This window comes from Pseudophryne corroboree, chromosome 8 (assembly GCF_028390025.1).
Source record: "Pseudophryne corroboree isolate aPseCor3 chromosome 8, aPseCor3.hap2, whole genome shotgun sequence".
Classification (NCBI taxonomy): Eukaryota; Metazoa; Chordata; class Amphibia; order Anura; family Myobatrachidae; genus Pseudophryne; species Pseudophryne corroboree.
The window spans coordinates 293,697,073-293,721,897 of record NC_086451.1 but is presented as its reverse complement, the minus strand read 5'-3'; the positions used below and the strand labels follow the sequence as shown (position 1 = coordinate 293,721,897).

At 43.9% G+C, this 24,825-nt stretch overlaps 1 protein-coding gene across 2 annotated transcripts in view; it reads left to right on the top strand.

The window, feature by feature from the left end:
• CAPN6 (calpain 6) overlaps nucleotides 1-24,825 on the top strand; it is a 247,925-nt gene that overhangs the window by 12,807 nt on the left and 210,293 nt on the right. For both annotated transcript variants that reach the window (XM_063937310.1, XM_063937309.1), the window contains exon 2: nucleotides 15,204-15,376. In XM_063937310.1, coding sequence (XP_063793380.1) covers nucleotides 15,212-15,376 — 165 coding nt within the window. In that variant the 5' untranslated portion in view covers nucleotides 15,204-15,211. The remainder of the gene's footprint in view (nucleotides 1-15,203; nucleotides 15,377-24,825) is intronic.

Genomic DNA, 24,825 nt, shown 5'->3' with positions numbered 1-24,825 from the left:
CACCACCAAAGACAATCTGCTGAGCCGTAAAAAGGAATGGTTTTATCACCCTGAAGAGACATTTCCTGTCCTGTTTTGACTGTTGCCTATAGATATTAATGAGCCTCAGGTCATGTACCCTCAGGTTGACATCTTTAAAACATACACCTGCCTGCCTGTAGTTCTAGAACCCTGTGCACGGTTACCATGCCAGTAAAAAGAACTGCCACCCCACTGTATGGCTCGGCCGCAAGAGACCAGTAGGAAGTCCCATGCCTCCACTCCCTTTTCGCCTTGTGGAGGATGTACAACCTACTAATTCTGGTCTCTTGCAAAAACAAAAAAAATCAATCTCAACTGTATTGAAAAGATCAAAGGCCATAAAACGAGCTTGCTCAGAAACTATGTAAGCCACATTAACGGTGGCACATCGTATGGGTTGGGGATCCATGTGTCATTGGCTTATAGAAGCAGGACCCTGCTCACTTTTCCTTTACATTCTTCCCTGACACCCTACTTGTAGACCTAGATCTTATAGTATCTTTCCCTTTGAGAGAGGTTTCCCTTTCCCCAATGGCACCCTGCATGCCATCACCATTGCCTGAATTTTGGGACAGGCCACCCTTACTTTGTGAGGGTCCAGGATCTGGAGGGTGGCGCTCTGATATAGGTGGCAATCCTGGAATCCCCAACAGATCACCAGGTGTCCCACTTGGTGCAATTACTGAACCTGAGGAATCTATCTCAATCTCTTCCTGCTCCTCTACCTGTGGTGTTTCCTCTATTACCATCTCCTGAGCAGGGCAGTCCTTAGAATCTCCAGCCACCTCTTCATCCCATAAATCTGTGCCTATTGGATCCCACTCTAATCCTTCTTCTGTTCCACTACTCTCCCCACTCCCCACCTGTTTCCTTCTTTTGTCACCTACTGAAGCTTTCTCACCCTGCTTTGCCTTCCTCTTACTAACCTCGGAGACAAAAACTAAATCTTTACCATTTGTTACTACCTTCCCTTCCTGTTCTTCATCAGTGGAAAAGGCATTACATCTATTAGAGAGGAATAGTTCATCACTGTCAACCTTATTTTTCCTCTTCCCTATATTTTCCTTTTTAAATTTATCTGTCTTTTCCATTTTTTTTATCAGCCCTAGTTTGTACACATACAAAGACAATTTATTTTACTGGACCCTCTTTCTCTTTCCATGCAGCTTCCTCCCTCTGTTCTTGTTCATTCTCCATGTTATGGCTTACCCATGGGCATCAACTGTAAGGGTGGCCGTCCTCACCACATAAGTTACATTTAACATCATTACAATCTCTTGACACATGTCCAACTTTTCCACAGAGCATGCATTTGGTGACATTACATTCACTACTCAAGTGGCGAAAATCTCCACATCTGAAGCAGGTGCATGGCTGCCCAGGGTAGAAGCACTGGACTCGGTCTTGACCAATATAGGCCACAAAATTAATATGCAAGAAACCTTTTTAACTGAACCATAGCAAACCATACACCTCCCCAGACTCCCATTGTGAAACTAACCTTTATTAAGTTAGATTGTACAGTGCAGAATATGGACAGCCAGGACAAAATATCCTGGTCAGGAATGGATTAATTTCAAACTAATATTGTTATTTTAACCTTATCCAGCTTGGTCACCAAATTAGTTCTATAGTTGTTATATGGTGCTTGGGATCTGCATGCCTACCACTTCGCCCAAAATGTCTGTAAGCCCTGATAGCATTGGAAGCTCACATCGAAGTCAAATGTTTTGACTGGATGGATACAGGCATACAGATCCATAGCATGGAAGCCCAGACTGAAAAACATCTCGAGAAATATCTCTTTTGTTGGGACTTCACCTGTCCCTTCCAGATTTCTCCTCTTAGTAATTTGACCAGAAGTAACTGCTGTCGGGGGTACCTTTGCATTCACCATGCTAGCATAGAACCTTGTGCCCGGAACAGTTTGCTTATTTGTATCATTATTACTTACAGCATTAGACACATTATCTACATTTGTAACTTCACGTCTCCTTTTTTCACTACTGATTATTTCACCTGCAGCTTTTAACCTGGCTGGAGCATCCAACTGGCCATACACAGTCTCAATCACTTCTTTACCCCCCTCAGACAAAGTAATTCTTTCTAAGACCAGCATCCCTTGCGCAGTGTTACAAGGTTGCACTAAGTTACTGTCAGTGTGAGAAGTAACATTCTGCATAATGTTAGAAACAGTCTCTTCAGTTTTGTCTGCTAACCCATCCCAGACAGACAATGTGCAAGAGTCACTGCCATGCTGAGCAACTGTTGCTGAGGAAATCTGCATACACTCAGGCACTGCCTCAGTCAGAGCAGGCCCAACATTAACAGATGCTGTAGTGAAATCATCAGGAGCAGAGGCACCCTGAGCTGGACATGACAGTGTTACCTTTCTGGTGACCTTTGCATTCTCTGCTGCCAGAAGGACTGACACACTTTCAGTTGTTGCTTCTCCCTGCAGCTCAGCAGACATCTGCACATGGGATGATGAGCTGGAATCACTTTCAGGTGCACAGACAGCCTTTGTACACTTGTTGGAAATACTGGCCACAGGTAACAGCTGAGCTCGATCACAATCAGGTAACCCCTTCATTGATGCTTGCATCTGATTCTCCTTTATCTCCAGCCGCTTCTCCTTTAATTTGGTTTTAACCCTTTCCAGGGTGGTAGAGTTTCAATTGCCTCCTTTAGCACAGGTTTTTCCCACTTGTAGCAGGTATTTTTTTTCCTTCTTTTTATCAGCAATTCTAGATTGTATACACATAGATTCTTTCTGCAGGTCTTCTATAGAGAAGCTGTCAAAGGACTCTTCATACTCCTCACACTATTCTTCATCCTCAGTATCACCTGGGGACCCAGGTACATTCTCCAAGGCATCTAAAGGCTTCAACTTCCCCCAGCTTCACTCCCCCCTGGCCAGACAGCAGCCGCTGCCACTCTACCCTGCATTACTTCATGCAGGGGAGTACCCGGGGAGTTTGGAGCCATGCCAGCAGGGCAGGTAGCTATCACTACCGCTCCATCCTGTGTTCCATCACACAGGAGAGCACCCTGTGGCATAGAGAGGGCTAGCTGCCACTGTTTCTGTACTGAAGCCAAGCTGGGTACGCTGCTAACATTGTCTCTCAAGCTGCTCGTGCTGCTTCCTGATGCACCAGACTGGTCAGCTGCATAAGTTGTCTGGGCACCAGGAGTTTTGGTTTTGGGTACTTTAGAAGCAGTACCACGGGCGACCGCCCCGGAGCCCTGTCCCCAGGAGGATCCATCCCCCTGGGGGAAACCTGCAGGGAATACCCCTGCAAGCACTGGATGCAACTGCAGTTTCTGGAGCTCACGAACACACGCCTTACTCTTACCTCAAACAGCACAGACTGCAGAGTCTCCAACCACATACCTGTCTGTGCTACAAGTGCCCAGAGCTGAGAGGGGCCACCTTCTCTGTCCATGTTACACGTGTTATATACATTTTTCACTATTCTTAGATACATAGGGGCCATATAAATGTTTGCCTTGGGGCCTGAAATATATCTAGGCATGCCCCTGGACCTGCTCATTGTAATTTGGTATTAAAGGAACTGGAGGGCATTATAATGTTACATAATTTGAATTTGTGTCACTGTAATATGCCATCATATGAACTGGGGACACCGTATATAATAATATATATTGGGGGTACTGTATGGCATAATATGCACTGCCAGCCCTACAATGTGACATAATATGAACTATGGCACAACTATGGGGCATAAAATAAACTAGGGCACTACTATGAGGCATAACATTAACTTACATCCTGCTATGGTTCAGAATTTGAACTAGGACACTATTTTGGGGCATAAAATGAACAACAGCTGTGGAGAGGTGACTGTCTAGAAGCATTGGGATAGGGCCCCTTCAAAATTTTGCTTTGGGGCCCATAATGTTCTAGCTACGATCCTGAGGGTACACAATTAAATGTAAAAATATATAGTAACCTTATTTATATTTTTCACCCAATCACATTATTTATTACCTAATGCACTTTTTTTTTGTGCTAAAATAACCTTAGCAACGCATACACCTGCAATCATTTGCCCACATTTAGGTGCCTTTTAACATTTGTTGTATAAATCAAAAGACTACTTTTCACATTTATAAAAAGGAGGAAAAAAATGAGTCTGTGAAATGTAATGAAAATAATCACCTACAATCCTGCTAGAGAGAACACATCACAGTTTATGCTTATTAAAGATTCCTCTGATCTTGATTAGTTACGGAGCAGCTATGCCCATTAAATAGGTAACACTTTCAGCATGGCATGCTCTAAAGTGTTCCTCTGGGTGATGCGGTTTGATGCATAACACAATCTTATTTAATTTTTTTAATGATTATGGAACGTTAGGGCTTTATTTTCATGAATTGTTTGATGTTTCAGAGTAATAATTAAATTTTAATTTTAGTTGTAATTCTCTTCCAACGAACAATACAAATAATAAACTGTAAAGTAATTGCTATATCCCTCTAGGAGTAGAACACACAAGATGAGATGTGAAACTAAATTCTTTTCCAGAGAGATGTTGAATATAAAAGCATTTGTTTCCATCACTACAACATCCTTTGGTATAATTTACATATCAATATTACACTGACTACTGTACACTGTACCCTGCTAGCTGTCAGCATAAAACAGCTGACAGTCTGTCTAGAGCAGCCTTTCCAGGGGCAGGCATATTTTGGAAAGTTATTTTTATGCAACAGAGATTAAATTCAGTGCCTCGTCTATGTAGGTGGTGAGAGGTGTGAGCAGCAGACCACGACAATTATAAGACATGATATATATTTAGGTGGAAATGTCTGCATAAACAAACACTTTTGATTTAATCCCTTTAATGTTTGTTATGGATACTTGAGCACCCCCTACTATTTTAGTTGCAAAATATTAGGTGCAATGAAACATCGGCAGTGAAAAACGTGATTTTTTTCCTGATGTTTCACCGATATTTATTTACGGGGTATCCAATTAGATTTCCTGTTAAAAAATATTTTTTTGTCTGAAAACACACAGGTTCAGTTAAACCTGTGTGTTTTCGTCTGCGCAGCTCCAATAAGCCAGCACTTATCCGGTATTTTGTTTCGCCTGCCTAAGGCGGGACCGAGCTACGGACTGAGGCAGAAACAGAGAGGGTGGGGGGGTTGGGGCAGATAGGGACTGAGGGAAAGAGAAGGTGGTGGGGCAGTTAGGGACTGGAGGGGAGAGAGAGTGGGATAGGGTTGGGGTAGATAGGGACTGGGGAGAAAGTGTAGTGGTAGGGGCAGTGAGGGACAGTGGAGAGACAGATGCAGATTTTTTTCAATATAGTATTACATATCTATATATATAAAAGCCTAACACCATTATTATTGTGTGTAGTGTAGTTTGCACTAGCACCGACCATGGCTTAGAAGAAGATAGAAAAAAACAACAATAGCAGCGCTAACGTGATACTAGATTGATAAGATAAGAAGGATTGAGTGATAAAAATACTTTAGGGTATAAAATTAAACCACATTAAAAACACATAAAAAATTCATAAGAATGAAAATAAAAATAAAAAAATAATTATATCGTGGTGTCCTCCTTGTATGTAGAGATTTGGTGGTGCTCCAGATCTTATAAGTCACCTCAATTTTTCTGCTGATGTCAAAGTCCAGTATTGGTCCGGATACGCATAGGCAGTGATGAATTGGTTAATCTCTCAATCTCTCCCTCTCATCAGGCACTGTCCCCTCTGCCTTTAAGCATGCACTCATCTCTCCTATTTTTAAAAAACCTACCCTTGATCCAAACACTCTCTCCAACTACCAACCCATCTCTCTCCTCCCTTTTGCCTCCAAACTCCTTGAGCGTATTGTCTACAACCGCCTTACTTCCTTTCATTCCTCACACTCACTGCTTGACCCATTCCAGTCTGGCTTCCGTCCTCTCCACTCCACTGAAACTGCCCTTACAAAAGTATGCAATGACCTCTATGCTGCTAAATCTAAGGGACACTACTCTCTACTTATTCTACTTGATCTCTCTGCTGCTTTTGACACTGTGGACCATCCTCTCCTACTGCAAATCCTTCACTCCATTGGTCTGCGTGACACTGCCCTCTCTTGGCTGTCCTCCTACCTTTCTGACCGTCCATTCTCTGTCTCCTCTCATGACTCCACCTTCCCCTTACTTCCACTAACTGTAGGGGTACCCCAAGGTTCTGTCCTTGGTCCTCTTCTCTCTCTATACGTCCTCACTAGGTAAGCTCATTAGTTCTTTTGGTTTCCAATATCATCTCTATGCTGATGACACCCAAATCTATCTTTCCTCTCCAGACCTCTCCCCTGCTCTCCTCACTCGTATCTCCAACTGTCTCTCTGCTACCACTTCCTGGATGTCCCAGCGCTTTCTTAAACTTAACATGTCTAAGACCGAGCTGATCATCTTCCCTCCCTCCCGCATAACCTAACCTCCTACAATCTCATTATCTAGTGATGGCACTACTATCTCCTCTAGCCCCGAAGTGCGCTAATCCTTGACTCCTCCCTCTCCTTCAAACCACACATTCAGCACCTCTCACAAACCTGTGGTTTTCATCTAAAAAATATTTCCAGGATCAGACCCTTTCTGACCCAGGATGCTACTAAGACTCTTATCCACTCACTGGTCATCTCCAGACTGGACTACTGTAATCTCCTCCTGACTGGCATTCCTGACAAATACCTCTCTCGACTCCAATCTATCCTCAATGCTGCTGCCCGGCTCATCATCCTCACAAAACGCACTACGTCCACCTCTCCTCTCTTACTAGACCTTCACTGGCTCCCCTTCCCTTTCAGAATCCATTTCAAGCTGCTCACACTTGCTTACAAAGCCCTCACCCACTCCTCTCCCATCTACATCTCTGACCTTATCTCCCTTTACACTCCCACCCATCCTCTTCGCTCTGCTAATGCACGCCGACTCTCCTGCCTACGGATTACTTCCTCCCACTCCTACCTCCAAGATTTTTCACGTGCTGCACCACTTCTCTGGAATTCCCTACCTCTCCCCCTCAGACTCTCCACCTCTCTACAAAACTTCAAACGGGCTCTCAAGACCCACCTCTTCACAAAACCCAGCCAAATCTCATCCTAACCCTCTGTTCTACGCTCTCTATGTACCCCATCTGTGTCACCCCTGTCTGTCTACCCCTCCCCTTTAGAATGTAAGCTCTCACGAGCAGGGCCCTCTTCCCTCATGTGCTTATCCTTTCTTAATTTAATAATCTTCAACTGCACCAAATTCAGCAGTCTTCTGCCACCTGATACTTATTCCAGTGTCATGTGCTGATTCATGTTGAATGGTTTCCGCTTGTGAACAGCAATCTTCAAGTCTGACCACAGACTCTCAATTGGATTGAGATCTGGGCTTTGACTAGGCCATTCCAACACATTTTAATGTTTCCCCTTAAAACACTAGAGTGTTGCTTTAGCAGTATGCCTGCTGGAAGGTGAACCTCCATCCCAGTCTCAAATCACAGGCAGACTAAAACAAGATTTGCTCAAGAATATCCCTGTATTTAGCGCCATCCATCAGCAGCAGTCCCTGCTGCTGAAAAATATCCCCACAGCATGATGCTGCCACCACCATGTTTCACTGTGGCAATAGTGTTCTTGGGGTGATGGTATGTGTTGGGTTTGTGCCAGACATAGCATTTTCCTTGGTGACCAAAAAGTTCAATTTTAGCCTCATCTGACTAGAGCTCCTTCCTCCGTACATTTGGGGAGTCCTCCACATGCCTTTTGGCAATCTCAAAACGTGCCTTCTTATTTTTAACACTAAGTAATGGCTTTTTTATGGCCACTCTTCCATAATGCCCAGCACAGTGGAGTGTACGGCTTATTGTGGTCACATGCGCAGATACACCAGTCTCTGCTGTGGAACTCTGCAGCTCCTTCAGGGTTACCTTTGGTCTCTGTGCTGCCTCTCTGATTAATGCCCTCCTTGCCCGGTCTGTGAGTTTAGGTGGCTGGCCCTCTCTTGGCAGGTTTGTTGTTGTACCATATTCTTTCCATGTGAAGATGATGGATTTGATGGTGCTCCAGGAGATCATCAAAGATTTGGATATTTTTTTATAACCCAACCCTGACTTGTACTTCTCAACAACTTTGTCCCTGACTTGTTTGGAGAGCTCCTTGGTCTTCATGGTGTGATGCCTCTTGCTTAGTGGTGTTGCAACCTCTGGTGCCTTTCAGAAAAGAAGTAGTTCAATGAGGTGCTGCACAGGACTATTAAGGTAATCTTTGTAATAGGCTCTCGTAAAATTTGTGCCTTGTGAACCAACAGTGCATGTACATGAAATAGGTATCCAAGGAGTTGATATTGTTGGTGGTGCACCCAGAGTCAATAGTACGTGTCGGTATTTAAAAAGAAAAAAAGAGAGACTCTGTGTTGGGGCACTCTTATAGAATAAAACTTAACTTTTCATTAGTATATGATAAAATGATAGTACACAGACAAATACACATGTGATACCTTTAGGGAAGGTTAAGGAATTTTACCTTCCTCCTCTGGTATCCTGAATCTGTAATCAAAATTGGAGGTAACAGATTCTCAAATATCAATAAGAAAAATGAGGAGTAACAAATTCTCCGATAATTGTAAATATTTTAGGTGACAGTTGCACCAAGGTGAAAATTATCAGAAATACAAATTCCAAATGACAGAAAATTCAAGCATATAACACATAGGCATTTAATATAACAATTAAGACTGTGAAAATAGTCCAATATCTAATGCCAAATGTGATGAAGTCTCCAGGTATGGGCTAATTGGCTATTTATAGAACTATGATCAAATTGTACGATATAGATACATTTTATATACATCTGTGGTCAGAAGGTTTTAGTAAAGATAGATAAAGGGATGAAGTAGGTAAGGGTCAAATGTTGCTCCAAAACTTCTGCTTTTCACATGGACTCAAGAGTGTTTGTTACTGTACCCAATATTCCCTAGCAGTCTCCAATCTAGGTACTAATAGGGCTGCTCACTGCTTAGCTTCCAAGATCAGGCGAGATTGGGCGTAGCCAGTGAGATATGGCAGTAATATCACAAGAGTTGTGAATGAGAGCTTGTTTGGTTATTGGCGCATACCAGAAAATAAGTACTTCTGCTGTCCAATGTTATGCTCAGTTTCTCTGTTACTTTAGCATTGCAGAGAGATAATTTGCTGGCATTTGGATGAGAGAGTACTGAAAGAGTTGGATACAAAGAAATGTAAAGGTTCAGGGCCCGTCTTCTGCTGTCCACTGTCATATAGAAATATAGCGGACAGTGGATGAGAGAGGCGGGTTGCCTACGCCTATTGAAAATTAGCAGGATGAAAAATTGTAAAGGTAATAAAGGAGGATGGTGCTAATTCAATATTCACAGTAGTAGTAGCACAACAAAAATCCTGTACCGTTTATTATGGTTCAAATATAATATATCCAGTGGACGGAGTGGTGTGGAATAAAGAGATAAGTGAAAACAAAATAGAATTAAAAAGTAAATAATTAGTCAGATGCCCAAATAGTGAGGCTAAATTTGAAGCTTTGCTAAACAGAGGAGTAGCTATACACAGTATCTGGTATAAATAGGGAGCAAAAGTTTGCTGCTAGAGATATTATGTGACAGCAGTCAAAGGAATTACTCACAATATATGGTGGTTCTTAGGACAAATCAATATTAAACTTATAATATAAATGCATAATTGCTTCAAAAGAGGGTACAAAATTAGGAGCAAAAGACATAAAGTAAGACATTCGACCTTTAACTCTATAGATCATAATAATAGGAAATTAGCAAATAATAAATAATTTTGCAGCTCAAGATTGGCATGTATACGATACCAGGAGATGAGTGGGCTGAACTGTGCACTGTTCAGCACCACTAAACACAGACGGCCGTTTCACCTGGAGGTGGCTTGTTCACTGTGTAAGGGTCTGGGAAAAGACTGCCTTATTTAAGGTATGTGTGTGGGAGTGGTCTCTTCAGAAAAGGTGTGTTTATACTGACAGATCATGTGACGCTTAGATTGCACAAGGTGGACTTCATTTCACTAATTCTATGACTTCTGAAGGTAAGAACTTTTGAGTGGCTTCATAGCAAAGGGGAGGAATACATATGCACATGCCAATTTTAAAATTTTTATTTATAAAAATTATTTTTTATATAAACTTTTCTCATTTCACTTCACCAACTTAAACTATTTTGTGCAGATCCATCCCATAAAATACAGATAAAAAAAAAATTAAATTACAGGTCATAATGTAACAAGATCGTTGAAAAGCCAAGGGGGGGCGGGGGGGGGGGGGGGGGGGGGAATGCTTTAGCAAGGCACTGTATGCTTTATGTAGAGGCTGCTGGCCAGGTTGTGAAGAAGGTTTCAGAGAGTTAGTAGAGATCCCGCACAGACGTTCACTCTTATTATAATCAGATCATATAACAAACAATAAATGAGACCAACATGTTAAAGTTCTTTTCTTTCTTCTTTTCTGTTCAGCAACTGCCTTTGTATTAGCCTTTGTAAGATAGATTAGATAGATAGATAGATAGATAGATAGATAGATAGATAGATAGATAGATAGATAGATAGATAGATAGATAGATATTTAGGTGGAAATAATGCCTACACAAACAGACAGATTTGATTTCATCACTTCAGTATTTATTATGGAAACTTGAGCATCCCCTACTGTAAATTACAGATATTACAAATCTTCTTAGATTTCTAAGACTTGCATAAAATCACTTTATCTGCAGACGTGTGCATTTATATGTTCTGAGCTCTTTTTTTAATCTTAATATCAACGGAATTTTCAGCAGAGGATGCATTATCTGCATAAAATATTTTACTTACACTCTGGTGTTCCTTCCATACCTTGGTATTGTCAGCCGCTGCTTGACTCTGACATGCATATTCTTACATGATCTCTTGTAAAAACAATAACAGGGTTGACGGGAACAGGGAGATTGTGTGCTTCACTTTTCTGACATGCACTGTGTCCACCAACAGGGAGAGTGCATCTCACCTTGCTGACATGTTCCCTGACCACCAATGGGGAAGGTGCGTCTCACTTTGTTGATATTGTCCCTGACCACCAACAGGGAGGGTGCGTCTCATGCTCTGCTCTGACATGCACTGTGTCCAAAAACAGGAAGAGTACGTCTCACTTTGCTGACATGCACTGTGTCCACCAACAGGGAGAGTGCATCTCACTTTGCTGACATGTTCCCTGACCACCAATAGGGAAGGTGCGTCTCACTTTGTTGATATTGTCCCTGACCACCAATAGGGAGGGTGCGTCTCACTTTGCTGACATGTTCCCTGACCACCAATAGGGAGGGTGCATCTCATGCTGTGCTCTGACATGCTCTGTGTCAACAAACAGCATACTGCTAGCAGAACTATTCTGGGGCAAGTAGATACTGGATAACTTTGTAAAACTTGGGTCTATGGACCTGATTCATGTTTGTATGCAAAACAAAAAAGCAAGATAATTGGGTAAAACCATGCTGCACTGCAGGTGGGGCCAGTGTCAGACTGGGGCATGAAGGGCCCTCCGGGGAAATGCAGTTGTAGGGGACCATGCTTAGGGGTGTGGTCAGCCACCCCAGAGATTTTGGCTAGCCATTAGAGTGCATGGGCCCCTTAATGAATATATATAGTAAATACTGCTAACGCATGCATGATAATACGAGAAATGCTCTGCAGTGAATATACCATAGCCCTATGCAGTATAGAGATATGTATAACTCAAGTGCATAGTCTAGAACCTGATCCTTAGAGGAGAAGGTCGGCCCACCAGGGGTTTTCAAGTCAGTTTTTACACTGCATAGAAAAAATATAAATGTATTTGCTCCCCTTGCATGGCAACATGATTTGTTTCAGGCACAAATGTACTTGCTGTTATGTGCTATACTTACATGAATCAGGTCTTATATTTCCTAAGCGGTGGGTTTTCAAACCTTATAATTTTCATCAACTTTTGCCTGCGGGATTTAAAAAAAAAAAAAAAAAAGGATATTGAATGCAAAAGTATGGCATTTAATACTACTGCCGCAGTTTTCATCACACTGGGGGCTTGCCCAGCACACCGGGAGCTGCTGGACGGCCCCAAGCATCTCCCGTGTCTAGCATAGTGTGTATGTGGATGAGATTATACTTACAGGGAGCATGGCGTCATCCTAGGTGGACGGTGTGGGGGCGTGGATGCGCAATTGCATCATCGTGGCCCTGCCCCTGCTATACAATACCCAGATTACCGGCATTGTATTGGGGGCAGTGCTACGATGATGTTATTCAGTGCGAATCACGCCATTGCTTCCCCCGACTGCCCACTTTTGCGGGCGGCCACAGATGGGTGCCGGCGGTTACTGCTGGTGGAGGCTGGATCCGGGAGACTTGCCCACTTTTCCAGGTGGATGGGAGTACTACCCGGTTTTTGGGAACATCCTGGCCATTCCGGGAAAGTAATTAAGTATGGATGACGTGCGCATGTGTTCATCATCAATCCATTGCTGCGCTGCTACGCCATCCAGTGCAGCAGTGTCCAACCTCGCCCGTGCATGTGGGACACTGCCGCCTGTGGTGAGACAGTGGGACAGTGCCCAAAAAGGAAAACAGGGACAGTTGGCAGATATGCTTAAAATAGAAATATACAGAAACTCAATGGTTCATGCATCACAAAGGACTAATAATTATTGTTATAAAGATTACATTTACATATGATAAATCTGATAGAATACATATTTTGGCATACGTCTGCATAAGTATACATTAGTAACACTTGTTTACATATCACAAACATCCCACATAAAAAAATAACACCTATTATCTTGGCGGCCGTTGCCTAGTAAAAGCAGCCTGCCAATGCAAAGCTGATCATCTTCCACTTCCACCCACGTCACTGTCTTTGAACTTGAAATGCTTCTAAGAGTTCGCTTTTTGCGTGTACATTGCAGACACATAAATGACAGATACTGTAATCTCTATCAATCTATAAAGAGAAGCTCGAGTGACAGCGGTAGAGATACACATAGACAATGAATATCAAGCAGAGTTGTTTGCAAAATGGGACTAAATTACTCAGAAAAAAGAGTGCATGTAAAATAAGTGTATTTCCACCAATATGCAAAGCAGGGGTGGTCTTCACTTTGCCGGCGGCAGGGCTGCCAACGACCAGCATACCGGCGCCGGAATCCCGACCGCCGGCATACCGACAGTTCTTCCCCCTCTTGGGGGTCCACGACCCCCCTGGAGGGAGAATAGATAGCGTGGCGCGCATTGCGCACCACCGTGCCCGCAGCGAGCCTGCAAGGGGCTCACTTGCGCTCGCCCAGCTGTCGGTATGCCGGCGGTCGGGATTCCGGAGCCAGTATGCTGGTCGTCTGGAGCCCTGCTGCCAGCATACTATACTACACCCGCAAAGCAGTGCACATGACCCGATGCGTCCAGCTCTGCGCCAGCAGCACCCACGTCGGCTTACACCAAGACATCACCATCCGCGTGTATTTTCTACTACAGAAGATGTCCTGCAGACATATCAGAGCTCATGTGCTTATGATTCAGTATGATGGTATTCTGTTTGGCTGTATTTCTTTTGTATTGATTGATTGATTGATTGATTGATGGATTGATTGATTTGTAATGCCTGCATTATCACCCTGTCCTATTAAGGGTATTCAATTAGGTTTGTAGTGATGCTGGGACACCTCTCCCCTTATTTTGACTGAAAGTAACTTACCACCCTCACCCTTCTCATGACTGCACAGCCACATAGTGGCCATCACAGTTGTTGTAAATTGACAACTTGAGCTCCATACTCTTTGACAGGTATAAGGGCAGTAGATGGCTAGAGGAGCAGGGGGAGATAGTATGATGTGGGAAAGGGAGACATATAGGGGTCATTCCAAACCGTTCACACGCTGCAGTCTTTTGCAGCCGTGCGAACGGGTCAGACCTGCGCATGCGCGTGGGCGGCAATGCGCAGGCGCATCGCTGCCTGGCACCAGTCGTTGCCGGGCAGCGACAAGGGTAATGAAGAAAGCGTTTTCAGCAGCGAACGCAAGAAGATTGACAGGAAGAGGCCGGCCGGGGGTGGCAACTCACCGTTTCCTGGGAGTGCCGAAGAAAACGCAGGCGTGTCCGGCCGAATGCAGGGAGGGATCCTGACGTCAGCTCCAGGAAGGATCGTCGCAGCAGGCGAGTAAGTCTTGAGCTGTGCAGAGACTGCACAAACTTTTTGCTTGTGCAGTCACTGCACAGCGGATCGCAGCCCTGCACAGCTAATCCCCCCTCCCCGTAGGCGGTGACTACCTGATCGCAGCAGTGCTAAAGGTAGCCTGCTAGCGATCAGGTCGGAATGACCCCCTCAGTCACACTATGTGTTATTCAGAGTCACACAAATAGGATCTTGATTAGAATGTTGAGCGATTTTTTTGCAACTGTGCATATGTTACACAGAGTGTACCCACAAAGTACTGTTGTGATCTGGACAAAAATGATGCGGAATAGTGATGGAGGCTGGTGACTGAGAGGTGTCTAGAAATGCATGCAGAAATGGTCCATTCAGTTGGTGCATCAATGCAAGCAGCTGTGTTCACATCTGCCATAGGGATGGTGCAAGTTTCAATAGTGCAACTGATGGTGGCATATAAAGATGCACCAAATACAGCGTGCATGTATGCCTAAAGTAGGCATTCCAGACCTTGCACATTCAGCCATACAGATGCACCCAAGGGAAGGAGTTTGTAGCAGCATTTGCATAAATTGGCAGACAGGTGAAAGCCAAAGATGCTGCTGTCTGCGCTTTTGCACAGGCCTCAGAATCAGCCCCATAATGTGGGGTGTGGTGGAGGAATATGGACACTATGAGTGTATTAGTAGCCAGATACCTTAGCAAGGCCCTGCATTTATATGACATGTGAATCCTCACAATACATCGCCGTACTGCCTCTATCTTCCTCACTTCCTCCTGTCTTAAGAAGGTGCAAGCACCAGATAGACATAAGTCTACATAGCAGCATATACAGTATACCCAATCTCCTTGTGCAGTCTCATTGTCTCCTCTGTGCAACTGGTGTAACTTCATCTCAGCATGTAGTCCAGTGTTTGTACTGACAAATGTAAAATGTCTTTACATTAGTCTCTTTACATTTCCAGTGGAAGATATGGCCCCACCAGTACGGAATCTGAAGAATCAGAATTTTTGGCAGCTTAAAAATGAATGTATGAAAACTGGAGCTTTGTATGAAGATCCAGAATTCCCAGCATCAGAAGAATCGTTATTCTACAGCAAATCTCCTACCGAGCAAATAGAGTGGAAACGCCCTGGGGTATGTTCCTTTATACAGCATGAATGTATTGATGACATTTTAAATATGACAACATTGCAATAGCTACTAACAAAGTGGGGCTCATACCAGTGGCGGAACTTTTGAGTGGTGGGCCCAGGTGCAAAAATATGCCCCAAGTACATAATATGTCACATGGCAATGGGTGACATGAGAGAGAGGGGGAGACGGGTAGAGGCAGTAGGAGATAAGACAGAGGGTGATGCCAGGGAGAGGGTGGCACAGGGGAGAGGTAGTGAGTGACAGGCAGTGGGCAGGGCCGGATTAAGTTCTGTGGGAGCCCCTGGGCAACAAATTTGTGGGGCCCCCACACACTGTCCTCACAACTGCAAAAAAAACATTGGAGTAGGAGTACAGCATTTACCTGTCTCCTCTCCGTCCTTCTCGGCAGCTGACACGTTCCATTACAGCTGCGGCCACCGAGGAGCTTCACTCACAGCAGTGTGAAGTCTCGCAAGTTAATGTAAAATCTCGTGAGACTTCACACTGCAGTGAGTGAAGCTCCTCGGCGGCCGCAGCTGTAATGGAACATCTCAGCTGCCGAGGAGGACGGAGAGGAGACAGGTAAATGCTGTACTCCTACTCTGATGTTTTTTTGCATTTGTGAGGATAGTGTGTGGTGGCCCCACTTGTGTGGGGGCCCTGGGACGACTGCCCCTTCCGCCCCGCCGTTAATCCGGCTCTGGCAGTGGGTGATGCTGGGGAGAGACAATGGGTGACAAATATACTATAGTTTACTCATGTGGGCCCAGAACTGCAGCACAGGAAGAGTGACTCTTCCTCTCTTCCTTAATGCTGACAGCAAAGACTTCCTCAGAGAGGAAGAGATGGGTCAGTAGTGCAGAAATAACCGTAGAAAAGAGGAGGAGGGAAGAGAGGGGAGGAGTCCCACCAGCCGGATCGCATCAGTCAGCTCACTCTGTTACAATTTACTGGGACACAGTGGCAAACAGCAAATAGTGAGTCTGCCTCATTAAAATGCTGCCAGCTGTGGCCCCTTTATTGCGGCCACCGCTAATTCCTCCTCTGTTTGGCATACAGCCTGTTTGCTTAGCATAAAATATAGCAAAGTGCTTGCTAGCCTACATGGTCGATGGGCACAAACCATTATGAATGTAATGATGTTATCAATCCCTGCACACACTGAATCATACACTCTGCTGTGCCCACTTGAGGTGCTAATGATGTCATCAAGCCACACCTCTTTTCATACCAGACCTCCATGAACTGAGATTATAGTAAAATAATATTTATTTCTGAGGAAACTTTTGGCGCACAAATCTGTGTTGTTCTCTTGACACAATTTTTAAACACATTTCCACAACATCACAAATATTTCTGGAAGGAAATTTCCAACCATCTGGTAAACTAATCAATGTTCATGAACAGAAGATAAAAAGTTGATTCCCAGAATCCCCTAGACAATCGGTGACATATTTTGTTTATGACTTAAATCATTCTTATGCGTCCCATGGTGAATGTTTTTTTCTTTTTTTACAATATTTTAAATAAATGTTTCATTTGCAAAAGGTGAATGATAAACAAGTTACAGCTATTGCAAATATATACAGTAGCTTAATAAATGTCTATTCCCCTGTGTGATGAAGTTTATCTATCTGTCAAACCACTCTTCCCTGATCTAAAGTCCTAAAACAATAGTATACCTCTCAACATTTCTATAGGCAAAATCAAGTCAATATACTGTAAGCCAAACCTCCATTCTATGCAAGTGTTTCACCCATATCATCTGACACACACCAGAATCTGCCCAGTCCAGCCCACTTGCCAGCCTAACACCACCCACTTCCATGGAAGCTCCACTCCCTTTTTGAACTGTGATTTTGGGAAGTCAGGAAAAATCATGGCTATTGGGTTGCGTGTTATAGTAATCATCTCATTGTCATATTATTATTATTATTATTATTATTATTATTAATAATAATAATAATAATTTATATAGCATTTTTTTCCTAATGGGTCAAAATTTGCATTTATATATATATATATATATATATATATATATGCACAAAATAATTGGCATTGCACAGATACAGGGTTACCACTGATGTCTCACTGGAAGGTTATACATCTGTAGGAGTTTTTCCCGTGTACCTGACTATTTGAATATTTTATTCCAGCACTGGCTTATGAGGCTTTGTTGGACCAAATGTTTAAAGCCCTGGTGGTCCACCTGGTCATATCAAGTGTCCGAGAATGATTCTTACCATTGCTTTATTTATACATTTGACATTATTTATCTATCAATTGAGATTTACCCCTGATGAAGTCTTGGTTTAAGACGAAACACGGTGGGTTATCTACTTAATTGTCACGACCTCCAATCTACAATAAGGAGAAGGAGGAGTCTTGCAAAGGATTTTTCTTACATATTATTCTCAATGTGACCATCAAAATGTGTCAACTGTGGGAGGAAGTTACTGTTGCTACTTCTGTATGATCATGGACATTATATATTTTATAATAAATGTTTTACAGGAGCATATTGTTATTTTTAAAATTCAATGTGCGAATCCACGTTAGGGATGGTTGATACGACCCCTTGGCACCAATTCACTATTGACATACATTTCTACTTTGTTTAGTCCTTTCTAACAGGGGACTAAGTGGAATAAGGCAGCCTGTGTAAGATCTCATTTTTATCTTTATACATAGCGCAGGAGGAGGGTTTCAATTTCAGATATATATGTATATATATCAGTGTACGACGGGCAGCACTCTGAGCATGTCAACGTTTAAAAGTTTATAATCAAACTTTTTGACGAAAAAGTTTGATTATAAACTTTGAAACGTTCACACGCTCAGGTGGATTCCTGTGTCTCTTCTTAAGCCGTGAGTGCCGCCCGTCGTATACTGCAATATTATTGAGGATTTTTTTCTTCAAATGGAGGGCACCGGCTATTCATTGAGTATATTTTGTTCCAAATAAGGAGTGCTACTAACCAGTTCTTTATATATATATATATATATATATATATATATAATATATATATATACTGTATATATATAAAAATATAAAGCAAAGAAGGCTGCGGCACTCGAAGACTTAAAGCAATAAAGCGGTATATTAAAAATAACACATGGTATCCAACGTTTCAGGGTCGACACACCCCTTTGTCAAGGAAAAACAGCTGTTTTTCCTTGACAAAGGGGTGTGTCGACCCCAAAACGTTGGACACCATGTGTTATTTTTAATTCACCGCTTTATTACTTTAAGTCTTCGAGTGCTGCAGCCTTCTTTGCTTTCTACATACCCTATGTACCCTGGAGGCACCAGAGCACCAGATTCAACACCGAGGGGAGTGCTGGTCCGTACATTGCCTATATATATTTATATCTATATATATACATGTATATATATATATATATATATATATATACATATATATACATATACATACATATATATATATATATAAATAGAGATGTGCACCGGAATTTTTCGGGTTTTGTGTTTTGGTTTTGGATTCGGTTCCGCGGCCGTGTTTTGGATTCGGCCGCGTTTTGGCAAAACCTCCCTGAAAATTTTTTGTCGGATTCGGGTGTGTTTTGGATTCGGGTGTTTTTTTTTTACATAAACCCCTCAAACACAGCTTAAATCATAGAATTTGGGGGTCATTTTGATCCCATAGTATTATTAACCTCAATAACCATAATTTCCACTCATTTCCAGTCTATTCTGAACAACTCACACCTCACAATATTATTTTTAGTCCTAAAATTTGCACCGAGGTCGCTGGATGACTAAGCTAAGCGACCCAAGTGGCCGGCACAAACACCTGGCCCATCTAGGAGTGGCACTGCAGTGTCAGACAGGATGGCACATCAAAAAATAGTCCCCAAACAGCACATGCTGCAAAGAAAAATGAAAGAAAAAAGAGGTGCAAGATGGAATTGTCCTTGGGCCCTCCCAGGGAGAGGGGCAACTGAGGTAAAATAAAGCCAGTTTGTGCAAGAGCCTCCAAATTGCCTCTTTTTCCTGCCAGTATACGTACGGACTGTCTGACGTGCCTACTTGGATGCGGTCACTCATATAATCCTCCACCATTCTTTCAATGGTGACAGAATCATATGCAGTGACAGTAGACGACATGTCAGTAATCGTTGGCAGGTCCTTCAGTCCGGACCAGATGTCAGCACTCGCTCCAGACTGCCCTGCATCACCGCCAGCGGGTGGGCTCGGAATTCTTAGCCTTTTCCTCGCAGCCCCAGTTGCGGGAGAATGTGAAGGAGGAGCTGTTGACTGGTCACGTTCCGCTTGACTTGACAATTTTCTCACCAGCAGGTCTTTGAACCTCTGCAGACTTGTGTCTGCCGGAAAGAGAGATACAACGTAGGTTTTAAATCTAGGATCGAGCACGGTGGCCAAAATGTAGTGCTCTGATTTCAACATATTGACCACACGTGAATCCTGGTTAAGCGAATTAAGGGCTCCATCCACAAGTCCCACATGCCTAGCGGAATCGCTCTGTTTTAGCTCCTCCTTCAATGTCTCCAGCTTCTTCTGCAAAAGCCTGATGAGGGGTATGACCTGACTCAGGCTGGCAGTGTCTGAACTGACTTCACGTGTGGCAAGTTCAAAGGGTTGCAGAACCTTGCACAACGTTGAAATCATTCTCCACTGCGCTTGAGTCAGGTTCATTCCCCCTCCTTTGCCTATATCGTAGGTAGCTGTATAGGCTTGAATGGCCTTTTGCTGCTCCTCCATCCTCTGAAGCATATAGAGGGTTGAATTCCACCTCGTTACCACCTCTTGCTTCAGATGATGACAGGGCAGGTTCAGGAGTGTTTGCTGGTGCTCCAGTCTTCGGCACGCGGTGGCTGAATGCCAAAAGTGGCCCGCAATTCTTCGGGCCACCGACAGCATCTCTTGCACGCCCCTGTCGTTTTCTAAATAATTCTGCACCACCAAATTCAATGTATGTGCAAAACATGGGACGTGCTGGAATTTGCCCAGATGTAATGCACGCACAATATTGGTGGCGTTGTCCGATGTCACAAATCCCCAGGAGAGTCCAATTGGGGTAAGCCATTCTGCAATGATGTTCCTCAGTTTCCGTAAGAGGTTGTCAGCTGTGTGCCTCTTATGGAAAGTGGGGATACAAAGTGTAGTCTGCCTAGGAATGAGTTGGCATTTGCGAGATGCTGCTACTGGTGCCGCCGCTGCTGTTCTTGCTGCTGGAGGCAATACATCTACCCAGTGGGCTGTCACAGTCATATAGTCCTTAGTCTGCCCTGCTCCACTTGTCCACATGTCTGTGGTTAAGTGGACATTGGGTACAACTGCATTTTTTAGGACACTGGTGACTCTTTTTCTGAGGTCTGTGTACATTCTCGGTATCGCCTGCCTAGAGAAATGGAACCTAGATGGTATTTGGTACCGGGGACACAGTACCTCAAGCAAATCTCTAGTGTCCTGTGAATTAACGGTGGATACCGGAAACACATTGAACACCGCCCAGGCTGCCAAGGCCTGAGTTATCCGCTTTGCAGCAGGATGACTGCTGTGATATTTCATCTTCTTCGCAAAGGACTGTTGGACAGTCAATTGCTTACTGGAAGTAGTACAAGTGGTCTTCCGACTTTCCCTCTGGGATGATGATCGATTCCCAGCAGCAACAACAGCAGCGCCAGCAGCAGTAGGCGTTACACTCAAGGATGCATCGGAGGAATCCCAGGCAGGAGAGGACTCGTCAGACTTGACAGTGACATGGCCTGCAGGACTATTGGCGTTCCTGTCTAAGGAGGAAATTGACACTGAGGGAGTTGGTGGTGTGGTTTGCAGGAGCTTGGTTACAAGAGGAACGGATTTAGTTGTCAGTGGACTTGTCAATGACTTCTGATGAATGCGCTCCAGGTGACGTATAAGGGAGGATGTTCCTAGGTGGTTAACGTCCTTACCCCTACTTATTACAGCTTGAAAAAGGCAACACACAGCTTGACAAATGTTGTCCGCATTTCTGTTAAAATAATTCCACACCGACCAGGTGATTTTTTTTGTAATTTGACCAGGCATGTCAATGGCCATATTCGTCCCATGGACAACAGGTGTCTCCCCGGGTGCCTGACTTAAACAAACCACCTCACCATCAGAATCCTCCTTGTCAATTTCCTCCTCAGCGCTAGCAACACCCATATCCTCATCCTGGTGTACTTCAACAGTGACATCTTCAATTTGACTATCAGGAACTGGACTGCGGGTGCTCCTTCCAGCACTTACAGGGGGCGTGCAAATGGTGGAAGGCGCCACCTCTTCCCGTCCAGTGTTGGGAAGGTCAGGCATCGCAACCGACACAATTGGACTCTCCTTGGGGATTTGTGATTTAGAAGAACGCACAGTTCTTTGCTGTGCTTTTGCCAGCTTAAGTCTTTTCATTTTTCTAGTGGGAGGATTAGTGCTTCCATCCTCATGTGAAGCTGACCCACTAGCCATGAGGAACATAGGAGAAGGCCTCAGCCGTTCCTTTCCACTCCGTGTCGTAAATGGCATATTGGCAAGTTTACGCTTCTCCTCAGACGCTTTCAATTTAGATTTTTGGGTCATTTTACTGAACTTTTGTTTTTTGGATTTTACATGCTCTCTACTATGACATTGGGCATCGGCCTTGGCAGACGACGTTGATGGCATTTCATCATCTCGGCCATGACTAGTGGCAGCAGCTTCAGCACAAGGTGGAAGTGGATCTTGATCTTTCCCTATTTTACCCTCCACATTTTTGTTCTCCATTTTGTGTGGAATTATATGCCAGTAATATATCAATAGCAATGGCCTACTGTATCGTACTGCTATATATTATATACTGGTGGTCAGCAAAATTATGCACTGTCCTCCTACTATATATATACTGCGCAAAACTTAAATGCACAACCGGTATGGATGGATAGTATACTTGACGACACAGAGGTAGGTAGAGCAGTGGACTACTGTACCGTGCTGCTATATATTATATACTGGTGGTCAGCAAAATTATGCACTGTCCTCCTACTATATATATACTGTGCAAAAGTTAAATGCACCACAGGTATGGATGGATAGTATACTTGACGACACAGAGGTAGGTAGAGCAGTGGACTACTGTACCATGCTGCTATATATTATATACTGGTGGTCAGCAAAATTATGCATTGTCCTCCTACTATATATATACTGTGCAAAACTTAAATGCACCACAGGCATGGATGGATAGTATACTTGACGACACAGAGGTAGGTAGAGCAGTGGACTACTGTACCGTACTGCTATATATTATATACTGGTGGTCAGCAAAATTATGCACTGTCCTCCTACTATATATATACTGCGCAAAACTTAAATGCACCACAGGTGTGGATGGATAGTATACTTGATGACACAGAGGTAGGTAGAGCAGTGGACTACTGTACCGTACTGCTATATATTATATACTGGTGGCCAGCAAAATTATGCACTGTCCTCCTACTATATATATACTGCGCAAAACTTAAATGCACCACAGGTATGGATGGATAGTATACTTGACGACACAGAGGTAGGTAGAGCAGTGGACTACTGTACGTACTGCTATATATTATATACTGGTGGTCAGCAAAATTATGCACTGTCCTTCTACTATATATATACTGCGCAAAACTTAAATGCACCACAGGTATGGATGGATAGTATACTTGACGACACAGAGGTAGGTAGAGCAGTGGACTACTGTACCGTACTGATATAATACTGGTGGTCACTGGTCAGCAAAATTCTGCACTGTCCTCCTACTGTATACTACAATGCAGCACAGATATGGAGCGTTTTTCAGGCAGAGAACGTAGATATTTTCACTTCAGCACACTGAGCACGGATATTTGCAAGCACACTGAGCACAGATATTTGCAGCACACTGAACACAACTGAGAGAACGCTGCACACGTCCTCTCCCTATCATCTCCAATGCATAGGTGAAAATGGCGGCGACGCGCGGCTCCTTATATAGAATACGAATCTCGTGAGAATACGACAGCGGGATGATGACGTTCGGGCACGCTCGGGTTAACCGAGCACGGCGGGAGGATCAGAGTCTGCCTCGGACCCGTGTAAAATGGGTGAAGTTCAGGGGGGTTCGGATTCCGAGGAACCAAACCCGCTCATCACTAATATATATATATATATATGTGTGAAACAACAATATTCAATCCCTGCGCTGCATGTCCGTGTTTTCCAGAGTCTCTTTGAAACTATTGTCCCAGTGCTGCTCAATCCAGCTCCCAGCCAGGGAGCAAACGGTATTGGTGCTAGAAACAAATCAGGAGAGCGCACTGGTAAATGTAAAATCATTCACTTTATATAGAAAAAAGCAATATCCACATACATTGCAGTTAAAACTTCCAAGCTCCGTGAAATTCACAAGACTGTCAGTGTTGTGCTCAGTCGAGCTGGAACTGTCTCGTCGGCTCCGGACCCGGCGGGTGACGTCACAACGTCCTCAGCAAGTAGCCACGTCCAACGCATTTCGACCAATCACAGTCTTCGTCAGGGGAGGATGTATGTGGATATTGCTTTTTTCTATATAAAGTGAATGATTTTACATTTACCAGTGCGCTCTTCTGATTTGTTTCTAGCACATATATATATATATATATATATATATATATACTGTATATATATATATATGAGTCAAGGTCAGAATCACAAGATTCAGCCTTCACTGGCAGGTCCCATCTCACAGTCCAGCAGTAGGTGCACCGTAGACTGATCAGTACTAGCCAGGAGCTGTCCTGTATCCTAATGCAGGTGTTAGCAGGGTTCCTGTGGCACAGCCAATTAACTGTGCAGCAGTAGTAGGTGGCCGCAGAGCTCCATTGGGAGAGCAGCAGTCATACTTGGATCATGCTGTGAACCACACAGGTGATGCTGTACATGTCGGTGCCCCTTCAGGGGTCTCCATTGCCCCTGGGAGTTACGCCCCTGGATGTGGGAGTCCAGGGATCAAGAAGAAATAGGCCATGAGTGTTCCAGTGGACAAGCAATATAGAGGCTGGGTAAGCACAGAAGTCAGCCTCTGTAAGCAAAAAAGAGGTGTGCAGCATGATCTGGGAGGATGGTCAGGGATTAGGTTGGGACATCAAGAGAGGTACAGTAGATGGATGTCAAAGCAGCTACCCAGGCTAAAATCACAATTTCTGCTTGTTAGCAGAAACAGAGGACGGCTCCTGCCGCACCTTAGCTGCGCCCACAGGAGTCCCGCCACCACGTTCTTTATCACGACGGCTGCGTGTGACGTCATGCGCCCTCGGATTGATCGTAAAAATTCCAGTTGGATCGCAATTTGTGATCCAATTTGAATTAGGCCCTAAATACATAAACTGCAAATGTTCAGGACTCATTCTGCGCATCTGTAGATTGGGTCCCGGATTGTCAGTTGCAGAGCTCGTTTGGGGGCAGCGATGGTGAG